General features: G+C 32.4%; 3 protein-coding genes across 4 annotated transcripts in view; 2 read left to right on the top strand and 1 right to left on the bottom strand.

The window, feature by feature from the left end:
- The window catches only part of LOC124356621 (methionine--tRNA ligase, mitochondrial), a 34,745-nt gene extending 28,842 nt beyond the window's left edge, over positions 1 to 5,903 (top strand). For both annotated transcript variants that reach the window (XM_046807728.1, XM_046807727.1), the window contains exons 5-7: positions 2,071 to 2,282; positions 2,457 to 2,648; positions 4,120 to 5,903. In XM_046807728.1, the coding sequence (XP_046663684.1) occupies positions 2,071 to 2,282; positions 2,457 to 2,648; positions 4,120 to 4,478 (763 nt within the window). In that variant the 3' untranslated portion in view covers positions 4,479 to 5,903. The remainder of the gene's footprint in view (positions 1 to 2,070; positions 2,283 to 2,456; positions 2,649 to 4,119) is intronic.
- A 183-nt stretch (positions 5,904 to 6,086) lies between these two features.
- Positions 6,087 to 11,794, bottom strand: LOC124356623 (D-aminoacyl-tRNA deacylase 1-like). Its single transcript, XM_046807730.1, has 4 exons — positions 11,661 to 11,794; positions 10,708 to 10,798; positions 8,467 to 8,705; positions 6,087 to 6,258 (listed from the first exon to the last, which is right to left on the bottom strand). The coding sequence occupies exons 1-4, from the start codon at positions 11,701 to 11,703 to the stop codon at positions 6,116 to 6,118; spliced, it is 516 nt and encodes a 171-aa protein (XP_046663686.1). The 5' UTR covers positions 11,704 to 11,794; the 3' UTR covers positions 6,087 to 6,115.
- Positions 11,795 to 13,911: 2,117 nt separating this feature from the next.
- LOC124356620 (D-aminoacyl-tRNA deacylase-like) lies at positions 13,912 to 19,227 on the top strand. Its single transcript, XM_046807726.1, has 4 exons — positions 13,912 to 14,094; positions 16,562 to 16,652; positions 17,550 to 17,788; positions 18,953 to 19,227. The coding sequence occupies exons 1-4, from the start codon at positions 14,052 to 14,054 to the stop codon at positions 19,195 to 19,197; spliced, it is 618 nt and encodes a 205-aa protein (XP_046663682.1). The 5' UTR covers positions 13,912 to 14,051; the 3' UTR covers positions 19,198 to 19,227.
- Positions 19,228 to 20,590: the final 1,363 nt, after the last annotated feature.

Raw genomic sequence — 20,590 nt, 5'->3', positions numbered from 1 at the left:
CTTAGTGTTCATTGTCCAATTCATATTTCCATAACATTGTCTTCACTTAAACTAAATTCATAAACTAGCCCAAAAGCAGTGTAAATCTAATAAATGGTTATACCACGAGATCATTATAATATTACTTAGAATAAAGCAGCATTAACAATATGTACAAAAAAAATTTAATTATAAGCATTACAAATTTATAAGCAATAATAAATAGAAAAAAAATTGTATGGGCTCCTTAAATTCACCCATTTGTTTCTTAAAAGTAATATCATATTTTTCAAATTGAGCCTTTAAAACGGTATCCTCCATTTTGTGACAAAACTTCTTCTTGCAATTTGGCCAAAATGTCCTTAGTAATTGTTTATTTTTGCTATTTACTTCTTACCTGAGCAGCAGTTCTTACACTTCCATGATTCACGACGTACTTGTCCCATGCGATTCCATGTGCTTTCTAAAATATCAGCACAAACGAAGTGTAGATCTGTTTTACATTGAGAACAAACAGGCACTCACATCAGCAGAAGATAGTCGCAAACGACACAATCACTCATCTTGATAACACGGAGAACACCATTGAGTTAAATATTAAAAACTAATATAATCCGTTTTTGTACAGTTTGATTTTTTTACTATAAAAAGCTCAGGTTAGTTTCGTTATTTTATGGAATGAATTATAGAAATTGAAGTTTGACTTATAAGTTTTATATAGTAATTATAAAATAAATATATTTTTTTATGCAATGTAAAGAACCACCTATTTATTAACGCTTTATGAAGAATCGAAAGGCTTTATTGAACGTAGGGAAATTGCAGAATAAGTGATGAATGATTTAAGGCTTTGCCTATTTTTATATAGATTTGAATGCAAATTATTACCGGTTTTCAGTGTACGGAATATACGATTTGAACACATTTAATTCCCAATGACGATAAAAACTTATATAAAAATGTAAAACACAATGAAATTAGGATGAACAAATAATTTACATTATGGATTATGTGCAAGATTTGCGGTTTGGCCTAAACATTCATTCAAATTCAAGGTAAATAATTTTTGGTGCCATTATTAGTTGTAATCAACAACCGCCGCACGCATGCGCACGGACCACTTCTCTTGTGCGAGGAGACAATTGTCTATCTGTGTCGCCTCGCCTTGTGCTGTCGACTGCTCGCCCTGCTGTAATGGGGGTCGTCGGGAGCGGGGTGAGGGCAAGGTTGGATTCTCCTCCATCCCCTCTGTCCCCACCAAGGCCCCTTTGGAACAAAGCGAGAGGTGCTGTGACACTGAAACTTGAAACAGTCTCACGGCACCTAAACGAACCGTGGATCGTTTGCACAGTACCTAAACCTTATAGCGCCTAATATCACAGCACCTAAATGACGACTTTTTTTCTGTAGGTGGTATGAGATTAGGTGCTAAAAAGATTACTAGGTGCTATGAAGCCGCACCGTAGATTCTTATAAAAACTTGTTTTACGATTTGGTGTCATAAGTTCTCAAAATAATTAGTGAGTAAATGTTTTATCTGCCTTACAATAACTTTAAATGTAATTTAAATTGCGGGGGTTTTATAAAATAATTAAAACTTTACTTAGCCACCAAATTTGATAGTAACATTAGAGACCTCTAGTTTGTGACCACTTTTCTTCTTATTTTAACACCTTTAAAACGAGGTGTCACTCGTTAGGTTTTTCCTATTTACAAAATTTTGCCCTACCCTCTAACTTACCCCATTTCGCAGAGTGGGTCCTAAATTTACATACATAAAAAACTCCTCAGTTGGTCATATAAACATGCCCCAAAGTAAATCACTTAATCTCTAGTTATAAAAAAGTTAATAAGAGGGGGGCTATATTTGAGACACCCCTCGTATAATTAACGATAATTTAGATTTATTTTGAGTATTTCTATTTATTAGAAGAAATTCTTAGTTTAGCTGTCATTGACTTGGCTGGTTGGCCGAAAGAGGGTTAACATTGAATACACTGTTAACCTACATTGTATAGTCACCTAAAAAATGCCTTTTTGCGGAGTTTGCAGAGAGAAAGTTATTTTTGTTTATCTTAAAACATTGTACAGGTTCCATGGAGTATACTGGCCCGCCTTCCTGATAGCGGCGGGTCTGGAGCCCCCCGCCTGTCTCACGGTGCACTCTCATTGGACTGTTGATGACGAGAAGATGTCTAAGTCTCTAGGCAACGTGGTGGCACCGGCAGAGGCTGCCCAGCTGTTTACTGCCGAGGGCTTGCGGTACTTCCTGCTACGAGAGGGCACCCTCCACTCTGACGCAAGTAGGATTACAAATGTTTACCTTTACTGGGTACGGGGTATATTGAAGTTATTCTAATCTGGGAATGTTGGTATCGTTTATAATGATTGTGTTTACCAAGAATAAAATATTTTTAGCCTTATTTAAAACAATGACATAGCCTACTATACCAAACGTTTGAAATATTTATGTTTAGATTACAACAACGAGAAAGTATTACGCCTGCTGAATGCTGAGTTGGCTGATACTCTGGGCAATCTACTCAACCGCTGCTGCGGCAAGGCTGTCAACCCGAGCCAACATTTCCCAGCATTCATTGCTCAACACTTCCACCAGTACTGTGAACGCGAGGCCAGGCACCTCATAAGCCTGTTGGAAGCACTGCCAGGTTTGTCACAACTATAATCAATTTTAAAATTGTCGTTACATTAATTAACACGGTTACAACAATTAATTAGCTTATTTCTGGAATTTTTTATTTACCGTCGAATTTATCAATAATAATGGCAAAAAACCGTAATAGTTTTTTTTTACTTTAAAAACGTTTAAGCGTATTAATGAGAAATGTATGTAAGCTTCACAATTTTGTGCCAAAAAATTTATTTTTGTATGTTTTTGTAATATTTCTTTGTGTACCTCAAGGTTTAGGAAAACAATTAATTTACCTTAAAAATTGACCAATTGTGTGCTCGATGGGGTACACGATACTCTGAGCTATTTATTTAAGCGCGGGATCAAATTTAACAAATCACAAGCAAACAATAAAAACGTTAATAAGGAAATGCATAGCAACGTGTATCCCATTGGGCGCACAATGCGTAAAGGCCATTAGGGTACATGTCGTTGTGAACGCGTTAAACTATTGAAGTTGATAATTTTTTAATATGCAGGTTGTTTGGATTTTTGCGCGATATTAAGACTGACGTGACTAATAAGACATGTTTTTTTAAGTAAGTAATACTTAACATAAATAGGAAAACAACCTTTTATATACTGCAGTCATACACACACACACACACACACACACATATATATATATATATATATATATATATATATATATATATATATGTGTATAAACTGTAGTGACTGTGAAAGCTCTTATATTTGACAAACTGGCAGAAATTTTAATAAAAGGTTTAAAGAACACATACAAGCTTTAAAAACAAATAACATGTCTACAATAAAATCAAATTTCGCTGAACATTTATTAGAAACTGGACATAACTACAAAAATATTGAAAAGAACATGGAAATTTTGGATATGGAATGGAAAGGAGAAAAGTTAAGCATGAAAGAAGAATTACATTTATCTAAATTATAACAAAGATCCTCACAACATATTAAATAGCAATCTAAAAAATAAGACAAATCTTTTCTTTGAGAAAATATTAAACACAGAACACTAATCAAAATTACAACTGTGTAATATAAATTTAAAATCTGTTTAAATAGGTCCACATGTGTATATTTAGTTGTTTATTATATAGTTAGAGGTTAATGTACACACTGTAGATGGTTTATACCGAAACACGTGTATGAAATAAAATTAATTTTCAAAAAAAGGATTTTAGTTCACTATTAATTATTCTAATATATATATATAAAGATGATGTTCTTTTCTTCTTTTTTAATAAAATGTTCAGAAATATAACCAACAACATTATTTGTACTTGGAATAAAAATCAGAAATGGAATATTCTTCATAAGATTTTTGAGCAATGGCCTCCAGTAAGTACTGTGCAAATGTGAAACTAACATCAATAATAGTGACTTTAAGTTCTGGAATTAAAACAAAAATGAGATAACATACTTGGTTCAATGATAATTTTACAGTTTTTTTTATTTATATTTTTCAGATGAAGTTGAAGAACACTACAGCAGCTTCAACTACTATCGAGGGGTCGATGTTATAGTCTCTGCGCTTCACGAGGCAAACCGTTTCTTCGAAGCCAAGCAGCCGTGGGTGTTGCGCAAGTCTGCGGAGTCTACAGACCACCTCAATTGTGTTCTGCACGTTACCATGGAGACTCTGCGGGTCTGTGGCATCGCTCTACAGCCCATCATACCCCTCATGTCCCAGCTGCTCCTGGACAAACTCAATATCCCGAGAAGTGAACGTTTGTGGGAACACATGAGGACACTATCAGTGAATGACTCGACACAGCTGTGCAGTGATAATGTTGTCTTGTACAGGAGAATTGTGGCAAACAAATGATAGCGAAGCATGTTCATACAGTTCTAACAGTATTTCGCTAGTGTAGAATTCACTGTTGGCTTCTGGAGCTATTGTTAACAATCGTGTTAATAAAAACCGTTAACAGCTATTTTTAGCTTCAACTTCGTCACGGATCCTGAATAATTATTGTGAACCTGAATGAGTCAAAACACAAAGAGGTGCTGAAAAGTCTTGGAATGGTCTAATATCTTCTTTACTCATAAGCGTACAAACCTATCACTTTTTACAGTGACATAGAGCATAAAATTGTTCCACCACCTCATGGAAATGGCTTGTAAGGAATCGGTGGAAAATCCTAAATGTAGGCATAGGTCGATGTGCATACCATTTTATAGGTCTTAATTAGTAGAACATCATGCCACAAACTAGACCTGAAAAGGTAAATCCTAAACAAAATGGCAGCGCTTGAAAGTTTCAATACTGATCTTATGTGCTAGTTCAAGGATGGCTTAATTTTATTGTAACCTTGGCAGATGAAGCTACAAAACGTCATACGTGATTACTGTACACAAATACCTACTTTAATATGTATTCAGTGTCCTGATATTCTTCTATGTGAACGGTCCTTAAGGATTCAGTAGAACATTTTTAATGTAAGCATAGGTGGATATGCACATCATTTTAAAGGGCTAGTCAAGCAAAAAAGTATGCCGCAAACCGCACTTCAAAAGCTTTATCCATTACAAAATAGTAGTGGTTTACCTTATGTTTACATTAAAAATGTTCTACTGACTTTTCAGCACCCCCGTTATATGTTCTTGTTTTGTTGTTGTCATTAAGGGATAAGATGTTTGAGAAACCCAAAACATTGAATTCAAATGCTCTTTGTGCAGTTATTGTAAAAGCAGTAAGTTAGGGGAAAAATAAAATTGAGCTACTGAAGTATACCTTCCATGGTGCAATTATCATCCATGTCTATTTGATGAAAACAGGATAAATTTGTAAACTTGTACTGGTGCGTTTTAGAAGATCTTTGTTTAGTTATTCACTATATTTGTCAGCCATTTTTCTGATTTTAACATTTCTCTGCCAATTTCTTCGAATATCAGGGAAACTTTACCTTTGTTGGTTTTTATCTTTGTTTGAAGTTTGTTTTTGACGATGGAAGGATTGTGAAGGAAACAGGATTTTTTTGGACATTTTGCCATCGTTCAGTGATACAGGAGGATCGTTCGTTTGATGGTTTGTAGGAGTATATCAACTCCTGTTGCACATCTTTCTCTCCACATCACTATCACACTGAGGTGCATTAACAGATGAGTGCAGTGAAACAGTATGAATCCCAATTATATTGTTATTGTACACAGCATTGTTCACATAGGCATGAGTCATGCCATGATCTTCTGGCATTTATTGTTTGTTTCTGAACATGTTATTGCAATAAAAGGCAGTTCAATGAAGTTAGACATGGGGTTTTTAATCACCCAACTAAATAAATTGAGTTAATTTTTACAGTTAATTATTAATTCCTTCCGTTATTTCTTTGTCCTTTGTTGTTTTCTCTAATTAAAATTTATCTGAATTCTCAAACCAGTCATGATAATCAAGATTGTGAAAATCAACGTAGGGCGAATTGACAAACTTTAATTTAACAAGATTGGAGAGTTAAGTTTTATTCAATCAATGAAGTATTTCAAGCCGTATGCTGCAATGAACTTTTCCCTGGGTGATCGTTTGAGACAGCTAGGAGAGTGGAGAACAAAGATCGCCGGACCATCGTGAATGATGTTAACTCGCACAGGCCTGCGGAACGATGTTCCTGTAACATTAATACATCGTTTTAATGTAAGATTCTGATTGAAATGAGTTAAATAACTTGTAGTTTTTCATGAGTACTGTTTTTATATTGCCCTATACAGTGTCCCATAAAGGTATTTATACAGTTGCACTGCTAGAAAAGAATTACTTCTTTGTTTGAAGCTTATTTTTGACGATGGAAGGATTGTGAAGGAAACAGGATTTTTCCGGACATTTGCCATCGTTCAGTGAAACAATAAATCAGTAACACTACGTTTCGAGATCTGCAATCTGATCTCTTCTTTAGGTATATAACTAACCTAATACATAACTACAAACTAGGTTAAAATAAACAAATCATACCAAAGCGTTGTAGCACGCCTATGTCAGGAATCACAACCGCTATTTTGTGTGTCAACTTCACTAACTCTAAAGTTGACACTATTAAGTGCGTGTTTTAATTATTTGATCTTTTTGTATGAAACATCATCTATAATAAGTAATATGCAAATTGTGTTCTATTCAAAATTGGACTAAGTTAAAGGATTTTTACTGATATTTGCAATATTGAAGTGTTTTTTAAAACACCATGTTTCAAGACCTGAAATAAGATCTCTTTATGAGGAAACAAAACATGCTAACTAACATATAGGAATACTACCCAGTGTGCTTGACCTTAGTTTACAACTAGACATTGGTCATTTAAGAGGGTGCAATGTTTTCTGTTTTCTTCCTTACAAAAATAACATTTTTTCTTTTTACTATGAGAGGAAGTGTTTGCTTATGTACTTTAATAAGAATTTATTTTATGTACATTAATAATTTGTGTTGACTGCGTGTATCGATTGAACCTTTTATAACATTTTAAATGTGGTGAATAACTGTGAAGTAATTCCAATGAGGTCTACTCAGTGAAAACACCATACTCACCAATTAGATGATCTCCAGGATAATAAGCAATCTTATGTTTCATTCATATAAATTTATATTTTGTATTTCAATGCAATTCCACTCACCAATCTAATTTACTTAAACATGTGGCTGATAATCGTTATAACGCTTGTTCTTTTACAAAATAATAATCAATAATCCCTAATAATAATCCAGTGTATTCAGATATCAATTGTACTGCATTATTTAATTTCCAGCATTTTACAAATTCAATCAAAATAAAATTTTATATAAACATGTCCTTTCTAGCACGAGAACACACGCCTTCTCTCATTAACAGATCAGGCAAGAAGAAGGCTGTGAAATCCGCTACAACTGCCAGGTCTACAGACTAGAAATTGTGACCTCTTTCAGCCTCCGATCCAAACTAATACGTTTTACCTCGATGTTTGTTAATATCACCAATAGATTTTTAATTTCTTTAGTGATTAGCATAATTAAATAATTAGAATTGATTCCAGTATAAAGTTGACGTATCTTGTTTTATTAATTATTTTAGTCTTACATGTAATAATCAGCTGTTTGTGATACACGACAACTTCCGCTTACCAATCTTGCCGCGAACTATTTGAAATTTAAATTTGAACTATATTAATCTGTTACAACGATCCTAATAATTCTTCAAGGCTAGTATGAAAGGAAATGCTGAAGGCTATTGGTAAAGAAATTTAATTTATTTTGAATTGCCACAAACATTTTTATGAATAATTTTGTGGTATTTTTATGGAAAACATTTGACACAATTATGTAGAGCCATTTATTTAGTTTTTAATTGATAATTTGGATGAATTTTGGCTACTTACTTTGAAATAGTTGTGAAAGATTCACTGATATTAGTTAAGACATATTAGATATTTGAATCTCAACTAACAACACATATCAACTAATCTTTAGTATCTTTTAATATTAAGAATACATATGTAGTCTTGTCTCAGTTCTCAAAAGTATATTCACTTTTTCCTTTTTATAAAGCTATATTTATTTCATCACTAACCCTCAAATTAAATTATAATATCAGTTAATCAAAACACAGTTTAATTTGACGTTTTTATGGTACTGGATACAAAGTATTTGAAGATGCAACAAGTTGCATTCTAATAGTACAAAATCAGTGGGGCTTTTGTTTCTCTCTTTGTAACAAGCATGAATAGAATTACAAGGAACAAAGACAAAATACACGTCTGTTTGCTCATTGGTGCACTTACAAAGAGTATGTCCATAACTACAAATCAGATAATGTCTTGCTTAGATTGAAAAAACAGTTTTTTTATCTAAATACCTTTGACCAGTTTGGGGGCATGTTTCTGGCGCAGGAGTTGGATGAACATCTTGTAGAACTTGTGGGCGGAGCGGGAGTCCATGGCATCACTAAGTATTGGCTGGGAGCCATTGAAGCCAGAGACGAGTCTCTTCTCCTTCAACACTGTTATTCCGTAGCCCTTCTGGCGCAGGTTCATCTTCCATGGCTTGTTTGATAAGTTGTCATTGAACATCTTCAGATGCAAAACCTTCTTTGTCCTCAAATAAAGAAAACCTTTCTGTACAACTAATGGTATTAGATAGTTAATATTGATAATGTTCTATTATTTGACCTACCCCAACTTAATTCTTAGGTACACTTTTATATTAGGAAGAATCACAGAAATACAAAGACTGTTATTGCTACTTGTGATTTTGCTGTAGGTTTTTCATTGTTGCTCAAAATTTTGGAAGGCAACAAGCCTGCCTTGAGATATTTCTCAATCTCCCTGACCTGCCTTATTTTTTCAACAAATGCTAGCGACATAAACAGGGAAAAGGGTTAATGCTGAGAGAGGAAAATAACTGGAAGGGCATAATGACTGGAACCTACACTATGCCCCTTTTACTCATCAAACTCACATGTGATTGAAGATTGAAGATGGTCAACTCCACAAAACTGCAGCTATGGTTATTTCGCTCCACCGAGGAAATTTCATAAAGATGGCTCAGAGGACTCTAGTGGTGGTTCCACTATACAAGTTGAGTAACCGTTCTTGTGCCATAGTCCAGGAAGATAAGATAAACCTGCCATCACCATATGCAGGTAGCTTCATGAATTTTAACGAATGTTCTGTGGGAACTTTATATTATATGTGTAGCACTTTCTGATAGCAACAGCATATCGCTAAACATATAAATGCCTTCATCCCTTTGTAGTGTGTATCCTTGAAGAGACGTGGTTTGAATGTGAACGACTGAACACAATCCCAGCTTGTGACCCCAAGAAAAACAGAATCCTATCAATCCTGATTATTTGGACTCATGGGCTTAAATCATTTGGTGAGCTATGAAGCACCAACACTTGCAGGTAATTAGGGAATGATTTTTTCCCACTTTCGTGAGTAAAGGTGATCCAAACTCTAGTGATTCTCTTTTAAAGCAGAGAACGTGTATAATTTTCATCACCAGTCGAGCATTAAATCAGGATTAGTGACTATGCCAAAGAGGGAACACCCACCTCACCATCACATTCTTTAATGAAGAGAATGCCAATAGGCATTTCTTGGGGCATCTTCGCCAACACCAAACCCAATGATGTTGAAGTCAAGTGGAAAATACACATCACTACAAAGAAGGAGAAATGAGCCCAAACGTTTTAGCACTGCTTTGATTTTAAAGAAGCATTTGTTATCCGATCAAAACACAAGTGAATCTTCCCATCCGACTTTTTAGGTCCTGACTTAACTATTAAGTTTGTGCCGAAACAAAGCTATTCCCCAAAACGAGACATTTAAAGAATAAACTGAGCTTCTAAAATAAATAATATAGAAGCTCTCAGTCTTATCAACTTTGCTGGCCAGAATAAGGCTGGGATGTAGGCGGTGCAGGGGCAGAAATTTGTGATGCCTTTGTTGCTTTGGTAATGCATAAGCTGATACAAATCTGCGCAACACAAATCTGTTACAGTTTTTGGTAGGGGCACAGATTTTCTCTATTCGTGCTACGCAGTTCAATTCAGTGTCTTTAAAGTTAATTGAACAGTGTATTTGGATAGATAGATCACAAAATGATGACACAAGAAAACTAATAGACCACTTTCAGGAGAAACCTACTCTATTTGATTTAAATCACCCAACAAGACAACATTGAAAGACTCGATTTGGGGTATGGAGCCAAATTAGCATGGCTTGTTAGAATATAGTCTACATAAGTTTTGGTTTCTTCATATGTTCACTTTTAACCCAACACTTTGATATGTAGTTCAGCATGTCTCAACACGTGAAACAGTAACACATGTAACGAGCTTACTTTGTTCGATGTGTGAAACTTAATAAAAAATTAGTTAGGAAGAAAATGTGAAAAAGTTTTGTTAAGCTGCTAAATTATCAACATTTAACTGTATCTTTATCATCGTACACGTTTTACATTTAAAAATGTTTGCTCTTGTTTGAACATAGTGAAGGTTTGTATATTTTGCATACATATTTTGTATAATTTGTATATTTAAATAATATGTAGATTTTATAAGATTTAATTTTTTTATGGAAACCATACTCACATGTAATTTAAGTCATCTATGGAATCATTCTTGTTGAAGCTCACAGACACGCATAACCCAAGTGTAATAGTGCTTGTGATGAAATTTCCTTCTGCAATAACATTTAACCAAGTGTAATAGTGCTTGTGATAAAATTTCCTTCTGCAATAACATTTAACCAAGTCAAGTGTAATAGTGCTTGTGATGAAATTTCCTTCTGCAATAACATTTAACCAAGTGTAATAGTGCTTGTGATGAAATTTCCTTCTGCAATAACATTTAACCAAGTGTAATAGTGCTTGTGATGAAATGTCCTTCTGCAATAACATTTAACCAAGTGTAATAGTGCTTGTGATGAAATTTGTGATGAAATTTTCATCTGCAATAACATTTAACCAAGTGTAATAGTGCTTGTGATGAAATGTCCTTCTGCAATAACATTTAACCCAGTGTAATAGTGCTTGTGATGAAATTTCCTTCTGCAATAACATTTAACCAAGTGTAATAGTGTTTGTGATGAAATTTCCTTCTGCAATAACATTTAACCAAGTGTAATAGTGTTTGTGATGAAATTTACTTCTGCAATAACATTTAACCAAGTGTAATAGTGCTTGTGATGAAGTTTCCTTCTGCAATAACATTTAAATTTCTGTATACATTAGTTTAGTTTTGACTTATCTGTTCTAATGTGATTCTACTTATAGAGAATTATTGTGTTGCTCATCAGTTGTGTATTTTATTAAAATTGGGGTTGAATATCTTTTGAAAGAAAACATTAAAGCAAGGACTGTTTTCTTTTTAAAGCACTCCAAAAAGAATATATAGTCATTTATATATCTCCTCAGCTCATGCTTCACAAATTTATACAAAGCGAAAAAAAAAGTTATGGTACACAAAATGAATATAAAATTAACTCAGTAAATACATAATCTTTGTTTTTCTCTAATTACATTTTGTTTGTAAAGTTGGCATACCTCTAATCTGTGTCTCAAGAACCCGTTGTACTACTGCTCTCATTTCTGAAACTCTGTCTTTTCAACTGACGGTTTGATAACATCTGTATGGTGTTTATGTTGATTGCAAACTGATATGTCTCTTCTTTTATCACCAGATATCTTAATATTGAACAAAATAGTAGTAGTTTTGTTAACACTGATCTTGTGTAATTTATTTCTGTAATATATTGTGTTGGCGCTCATTACTATAATATTGAAATATTAATTGTTTGCTTTGTTCTGCAATTATTATTTTGTAGGCAGTTACTTATGAGGAACTAATGTAAGAATGTCCAAACAAACATTGATTGTTTTATAAGAAATATACTTATTCTACTAAATATAGATAACAATAATGGAATTATAAATAATCATAGAGTCGGTTCTATAAAACAAGACTATATTAAAACTACAATGCATTGAAACTAGGTTTTAAAGTGATTTTTTAAATGAATACTTAATTTTGCTATACAAATAAATGACAAGGCACATGTATGCATTTAAACATAAAAATACAGAGTAACCTGTAGTGGCACATAGCTTGATGAATGATTAAAAATTATGAAGAAACATTCAGTGAAACAAATAAGAAAAATATCACAAAATTTAATTACAAACAGCCTAAGAATCATGGAATAAGCCCACCAAATTAAAATTTCTAAGTGGACTGAATTTAAGATGATTTAGTCAACAAAGTTAATTCATAAATTCCAATTATATGTTGAAAATTTCTACCTCATCAATGCTTTATTTTGATTTGCTGTGTTGATGTTCATATTTTAATGTTCTTATAGCCCTATGTCTATTACTTTGTTTATTTTACTGAAGACGGTTTAAACCAAAATAAAGAAATTGTTTTATTAATGTCTTCTTATTTTGAAGATCAATCAATATATATATATATATGTAATCGAACTTATGGGAACAATTTAAAATAATAATGACTATTATTCATTATAAAATATACTACGATTTGATAATAAAAATAAAATTTAAAGCTATGAAGATAGATGTTTGACATGTTGCTCCATTTTCATGAGTTTTATTTTGTTTCTTTTCACATAACATTAATAGCAGCCAATTAAGCCAATTGTTTTAAATAACAACTCTCATCCAAAAACCAAATGAACTTCTAACTTAAACTGTGAGCTACAGCTAACATAATAAATGTTTTTAAACTTATGAAGGAAACATCCTTAGTAGAAACTGGACTAATATTTTTTACAACAAACATTTTTTAAAGTTATTATGTCTAAAAAAAGTAAAGAGTTTCAATTATGAAAATTTGATTAAAAATAAATTTATGTAATTTATATATATTTTAGTTTAGTATTACTCAAATACAAATAAAATGGATTCCTTCCAAACTATGAAATTAAAAACAAAAACCATAAAAACTATATCATCTGGATAAATTATGAGAATAAAAGATTAATTGTGACACTGAAAATTCTTTGTTTTAAATTATATTTATATGTATATAATTATTTAACAAACCTCAGAAGATTGGACATTGGAAATTCATGAATAATGTGCTAAAGTACAATTTTATGGAGGTAACATGTAATAATGAATTTTCATAACCCGATTATTTGTTTGTTGGCATTAAAAGAATAAGTATTTATTCATTTTTATCAAATCTTTTTATTAAATTAACTTTTTTCGTTTAATTGCTCAAAAAATAATGTAAGGCAGGTACTTTCAAAACAATACACATATGATAGCAACATTGCCAGATTACAGATTTAATTTGGGAGGTAAAAATATATTTAAAAAGAGTACTTTATTCATCCAGGACTCCAGACAACATAACATGAAAAAAATTAATTTGAAAAGTAAATTTGGTCGCGGAGTATATTCCTGCTAAACAATGCATAGTTGAATTATTTATCCATTTTGCCTAATTTTGAAGAATGTAACCATTATTAGAAAGTTTTATTGTCAAAATGGTATAGCCCAAACCTCCTTTCCCAATAATTAATAACAATTATCTTTCTCTCAAGGTTAATAAAATAAAATAAGATCAATTTACATTACTTTATAAAACAATTAAATGTTATTTTTCATCTTCAATTTATTACAATAGTAATAGACTGTGTCATGAAAGAAAACAAAAGTTACTATTTTCCCTTTAATCACTGTTACCAGTGATGTAAAAGTTTACTAATATCAAGTGTTTTATTATAATTTGATTTGGTGACACGGGTGATATGACTGTCATTGAAAACTAATTGTTATGTAACAAATTGCCCATTTAGTGTTACAGCGCTGTTAGTGAAAGAAGAGTATTGGGATTTGCTGAGTTTGTGATGAGTGCAGTGTGAATTGGTGCTGTTACAGTTAATTAATTACTTTTGTTGTTTTCTCAATATGAGAGCAGTTGTACAAAGGGTACAAAATGCATCAGTAACAGGTTAGTTAATAATGTATATATTCATAAAAACAGTCAGTAATATTGGATCAAACTTATAGCTCATATTTCTATTGCTTTAAGAACTATACCCATTTATTATCCTAAATCTATTAGTATACAAATAAACATGAATTCATCATAATTAAATGTTAATTAGTAGAAAACCTTCTCAACTATATTTTATTTTTTAAATTTTGAAGCCATCTAATTTTATAGGGCCCCCTTGTTGAAACATTTTTCACGGACTTAAAATCCAAAATTATTACATCCTCGTTGTGGCCACCAGTCTTACATTTGTGTCAGACTTACCTCCAGTTAACAGGTATTAACACGTTGGCTTTGACAGATGCTTTACCTTGAAAAAGCACAGTGACAGCGATTGGTCACACACAATATAGACTAGCAGTGAAGGTGTTAAACAAACATTTAAACAACTAGGCCAAAATATTTTAAGATTTTAATGGGTGAACGATGTTTCACTATGGTGTGAAGCAGAAACTTAAATGATAACAGTGGTACTGGTATATAAACTAAGATTGTGAAGTCAGTTTTAATTTATTTTCCAAAAAGATATTGTATTTTACTATTTTTAGTAGTTATTATGATATATAGCCATTGCTTGAAATATTATGGTTTATTAAGATTCATGAAAAACTGCTTTTGTTTATAAAAAGTGCAAAGGTAACACTTCTAGATCTGCTCCTGAGCACCGAATAAAATATCCAAGTCATCATCAACCATCATTTAAAGTTTTTAGTACAACATTTTGAAGGTTCAGTAAAAAAGGATCAACTGCTGTGATAAATAAAGAGGGTCATCCCATTTAGCATTTACTATTGTGGTGGAAGAGATCATGATTAATCTTTCATAAAGCAATATATTTCTAAAAACTCTTTTGACATGTAAAAAGCATCTAGTTAGTTAGGGCTTTAATTGACAAATAAAAAATTTTAAAACAACGCAAAATATGTATTGTTGAAAAATGCATTTTTAAACTAAAGCATATCCTAATTACTAATCATTTAGTAAGGATAATGCCACTCTATTATGTTGCTAACAACATTGGAAAAAAGATTTTCCACGCATAGTTCAGTTTTTCCGTTGTTTTTAGCCTCAATTTAAACTGAACAAACCAAATGAAATTCGGTTACTGTTTGCAAGAATGTAATGGAACAGCACTTAATCAGTAAATAAGTCATACTTAAATGAAAATGAATATTGGCTGAGCTTTAGCAAAGCCTATCACTCGAGAGACTGGAAAAATTTAATTTCTATCTGTCTGTCTGTTTGTACAATATCTTGAAAACGAAAGAACCTACAGACTTGAAATTTTGCATGCAGCTTTATTTCTATGTGAGCGACACTGAATTTGATGATGGTGCTTGTCACTCCATAGAATTTAGATGAGCGTTAGGAATATTTTTACATTGGTCTTATGGGTAATCATGATGGCAACAAGAAAATATTAGAATAAATAAATTTGTAAAAAAGCTGAGAAAATCACATAATGTGACATATTAATACATAAATTTTGTTCATACAGTAAAAAATTGAGTGGGAAGTCAATGTTAAAAGTTGGTAACAAAATTTTATTTTGGCGCAGTCTTGCATTATAGTATCCTCCCTACATTGCCAGAACTGTAATTATTTCAACACTGCTATGAAACCTAACTCAGTAAACGAGCGAGTGTATTACGTGGCAAGATATCTCAGAAAAGATCATCAGTAGAATTTAAATTTTGGCGTAGTGTTTAGCCAAGGCTCACCATCATCATCAATACTAAAATTATATTGTTTCAACAAATGTTATACTAAATTTATTATTGTAATAGATTTTAAAAAACTGAGTTTATTTTTAATGAAATACTGTTTAACCATACAGATAGACTTCTATTTGAAACTTCCCATTTGAAAAACGGGAGTGCCGATGGCCGAGAGGTCAAAGACATTTGGTCTCAGTTAGAGATAGCACAGGTTCAAATCCTGTCTGTGACTGAAGCACTTTTTATCAGTATCATCGACCTTGTTCTGTATCACACTCCCATTGATTCTGTTTGATCGGATCCTTGCAGGCCCATGAGGATGGGTGGAATAAGGCATAAAAAGGGATCGGCATCTCCTTTTTTTAAGAGATACTTCTTGTTTTATTCTGAAACTGCTTTATATTTCAAACTTTGGTCAGTTCCAACTCTTGAAGTTGCTTAAAGCATATGTCAGCGTGGTGGAATGAATTTTGTCATTATTTTGAAGACAAAATGCTGTAGTAGATGAAATGAATGAGTTTTGGTTTTAATCTAAGATTCATGAATGCAATCTTGTCCTCCTTGACCGGTCCAATAGAAGCAGGGCAGAAGTCTACTTGATCGTTGTCTCTAAGGATAAGATCTAGGATGTAAGGATTATAATCTGAAATAAAAGTAGAATTGTTTTAAAATAAAACATCTTAAGTGGCACATGTATTTTCCAGTGGATGGACTGGTGATATCTGCGATTGGTCATGGCTTGTTGGTCTGGGTCGGTTTTGGTTCTCAAGACAAATCTAGTGATCTGCATTACATGTAAGGTTTAGCAATAAGTCCACTTTAAATTCATTATTTTGTACGCTATAGATGTTTTACATTAGTATTTGGTGAGACTAGCCTCTATTTAATAAATAAATGTCCAGTTTTTGGAAAGATAATATCAATACTTATGATAGTTAAATTTATCAACAAACCATAAGTAAAGAAAATGATTTATTGCATTCTATCTGTAAAGTAAAATAATATTAATACAAAACTAGTTCATATTTCCCTGTTCCTTTTACATTAGACGATTTCTGGTAAAAGAAGCGCTTTTTTGGCAGACAAAATATAAATGGTGAGAACTTGCTGCAACTGTTGTCCTTGTCCAATCAAAAGGGTTGGGTTGTTTTCTGTAGGAATAAACAGATTTTCATTAATTTCTGTCCTGTTTGTGATAAAGTTTGCCACACCTGCAAAAAAAAGTTGGCAGCACTTCTTTAAAGTTCAGGTGACAAACAATGGATGCAGTTTCTCTCCTCTTGGATGATACTCTGTAGAGTTTGCTTTGTTATTTTACCCAGTTTGGGATATCAATTGGGTTTGGGAATTGAATTGGATGATGGTTTGTTACAATTGGCAGGGCAGCTTTTTGAAACCCTGACTTGGTGATTTGGGAGGTATCATGCTACTGAAAGCCCTTCTTGCAAGGCTCTTTTACAATCCTGGTTGGATGTGGAGAATGTAATAGCATAAACATGTCAATTGCAATTTATTTGGTATATTGTGTAATTGATGCCATAATTTTGAGGAAATACCAATTTTTGAAGAAGAATGGACTGTTTTGTTCGACACTGAAGGGACTAAGCTAATGTATTAGCATTTTCTTCTAATTAAATTTAAATAAGTTTTGAAAAGTAATACTAAAACAGGCTTGACATTTTGTTTGTGAAGGGTGAATACACTTCTTTCAACCCGGTTATTCCACTCTGAACACAATGCCCATCGATGGACCCGCACGGTAATGGATTGTGGATACGAGATCCTTGTCCTGAGTCAAATCAGTCTGTACTCCACCATGTATCTAGAGAAACCTTACTTCTACCAAGCTATGAACGCTCGACGATCGAAGCCATACTATGAGCGCTTCCTAAGGACTCTCAGGAGGACTTATCAACCAGACAAAATAAGAGGTAACGTCAATTCATTTTACAGACTTTGAAAATGCACTCAAAAGATATTTGAAAATGAATCTAATAGAAACTGCTCACAGTAAAACTGACTAAACCTATTTTGTGATAAAACAATAAACGTTGTGAAAGTTATTATTTTAAGTGTCATTTCTCAACCATCCAAGATAAAGCCCAACTTTAAATACACAAAATTTTAGTTCTTAAGAGAGCTATTGATAAGGATAATGAAAGTTGTAACTTGCTGTTTAATTTTTATAGGTTTTACGAGTTTGATATATCCAAAATTTGAAACTAATATAAAAATTTGGAAATGTAGTGAAAAGTGACAACTGTAACACATTTTTAGAAAGAGTACTTCCTTAGTACCCTTGAATAAAACTTAGTTATGTAAAATATTTTAACAACAATAAAAAAACTGTGAAACTGTACAAATTTGACATTTTGGACCACCCTGTATACAAGAAGTGAAATAAATTAAAACTATTTTTCAAAATTATCAGTAAATACAAGACACCTTTAAAATGAGGTATGGCTCGGCCTGTCTTTAAATTTGAAAATCTTTCAAAAATAATCCCTACTCCCCTAAGTGATATTTTGAGGTATTTTTGGGTGTTAAAAATTCTTTGGGGTCGAAGTACAGGAGTTTTCGTTAAAATGAAGAAGGTAGGTTTCTTGGTTCAGCCGCTATACATTGCGGACAGGTGGTCTCCTGTATATATTATACTGTGCCTCACCCTGTATATATTATACTGTATATATATACATTTATATATTAAAGTTTTCTGATTCACCGTATAGGGATACTACAATAAATTATAGTATTTATATGGTAATCAATATTTTTTTTAAATAAGTAACACAGTAACCTAGCATTATTTTCATTTTTGACACGTGTTTCAGCAATTATGCCATGATTTAGCAATTAATTAAACATATTGGTCTGTTGTTTACAATATGATTGGATTTTTAAAGCCTTTAAAGTTATCCTTCTCAAATAAACTATTAAAGGGATTTTGAGCAAATGTTGTTAAGAGACCAAATCATAAATAAAGGAACTAATGAACAAACTAATAATTTGTCTTGGCTTATTTGTTACATGATTATTGTCATTTAAATTATTTTACACCACTTCTAAAAAATGTAAGAATGCGTCTACTGTTTCAGAGGGGAGGTTCGGAGCAGGGTATTCAGTGACAACCCAGACCAGAGGTCCTGTCTTTATTATAGAGAGCTTCAATGAGCATCCTATCTCGTACATGGGTCCTATAGGCCCGCCCCCTCCCTACCCCTATCACCCACCCCCCATGTATGGGGGTCCCCCACCACCACACGTTCCTGTCAATCAATCTTATCAGGCCGCTCCTCCTCCGTACCCATATCCTGACTATCCCAACTACCCTACCTATTAGTATAATAAATGTGCAAAAAGTAAATTAAAATGCGTTTTATTGTTTATTAATTAATTCAGAAATAAAACGAAATTAACTGAATTAGGGTCAAGTCAAGACTACTGTGCCGGAAATAGTAACCGATTTTGCAGTTCATAAACATTCATTGGAATTTAAAGGCAATCATTACATCTATATATATATATATATATATAAATGAATGTTTGTGTGTTTGTCCTTTATGGAATCGCAAAATATTAGACAGACCATTATGAAAATTTGTATGTATACGTATTTTTCCACGGAGAAGGTTTATAAGCTATGCCCATTGATGTAACCCACCACCAAGCAGCGCAGCAAAAGATAAAAGGTTTAAAAGCGTCTGCACACTATAAACTGCAATTACGAGACAGTTACGTATATTAGTATATTAGATAGCCAAACACTATTTGAAGGCGCTAAATTATAATGTATATTTGTCTTTAAGATACATTTCTGATTGAACTTAAAGTTTGAGTGTTAGACCACTTTATAATAAAGTACATGTATATGCACAATGGCTATAAACATAACATGTTTTCTTGATCGTGACAACAAGGTAAACTCTACATCTGCGTTGTAAATATAATTCAATTAAACCAGAAGTTCACATACATGGGCAAAGCTTACGAAAAGCGTGCAAAGCCGCGGGAAACAGCTAGTTTATAAATAAAATCCCAAGGAATTCACTTACCATACAATACACTTTATTATTCCGAAATCATTAAAATCTTTTTCCAGGTGAAGCTTTGTATTCATTTGAGGAAATCACGGAGATGTATAAGTTATGATTGATGCCATTCTTTGTATATCTCTAAATGTAATTGTACAAATATTATGAATAAAGTTGTTTTGAATTCATTCATATCTTGGGAGATAATAGGATTTTAATTTCTTAACCTTAATAGGAGGGAGAGAGGTATTAATCTGTTGTGGTATTAATAAATTTAGGTAATTAAAAATTTTTTTGTTTTTAATGAGAATCATTTTTGTTACTTTATGTAGATACTTCAAAATATTGAATTTTAAAGATGAGATACATTTCTATATACTCATTTAAATGTGGCATCCTTGTGTTCAATGACTGAATTTGTGAATTAAGTTAGAGAAACTTACTTTTCAATGTTGGTTGATTATATTATTTCTATACATTTTTGCAAACTCACTACAGTAAATACTTTGTACAGCTGTAAATTAATACATTCATTTCCTTGGGCAATTTTCTCAAGAAGTGAAGAGGCTAAATTTTGAATTAGTACTTTTTATGTAACTACGTTATTTCCCAGTCTGTTGGGATTACATAGAATTTAATCAGAATGTTTTGTTAACAATCACATATTTATTTTGTTTCTACATTATCAATACAAGCCTAATT

This window comes from Homalodisca vitripennis, chromosome 3 (genome assembly GCF_021130785.1).
Source record: "Homalodisca vitripennis isolate AUS2020 chromosome 3, UT_GWSS_2.1, whole genome shotgun sequence".
NCBI lineage: Eukaryota > Metazoa > Arthropoda > Insecta > Hemiptera > Cicadellidae > Homalodisca > Homalodisca vitripennis.
The sequence above is the reverse complement of the archived record's forward strand: the minus strand, read 5'-3'. Positions and strand labels throughout refer to the sequence as shown.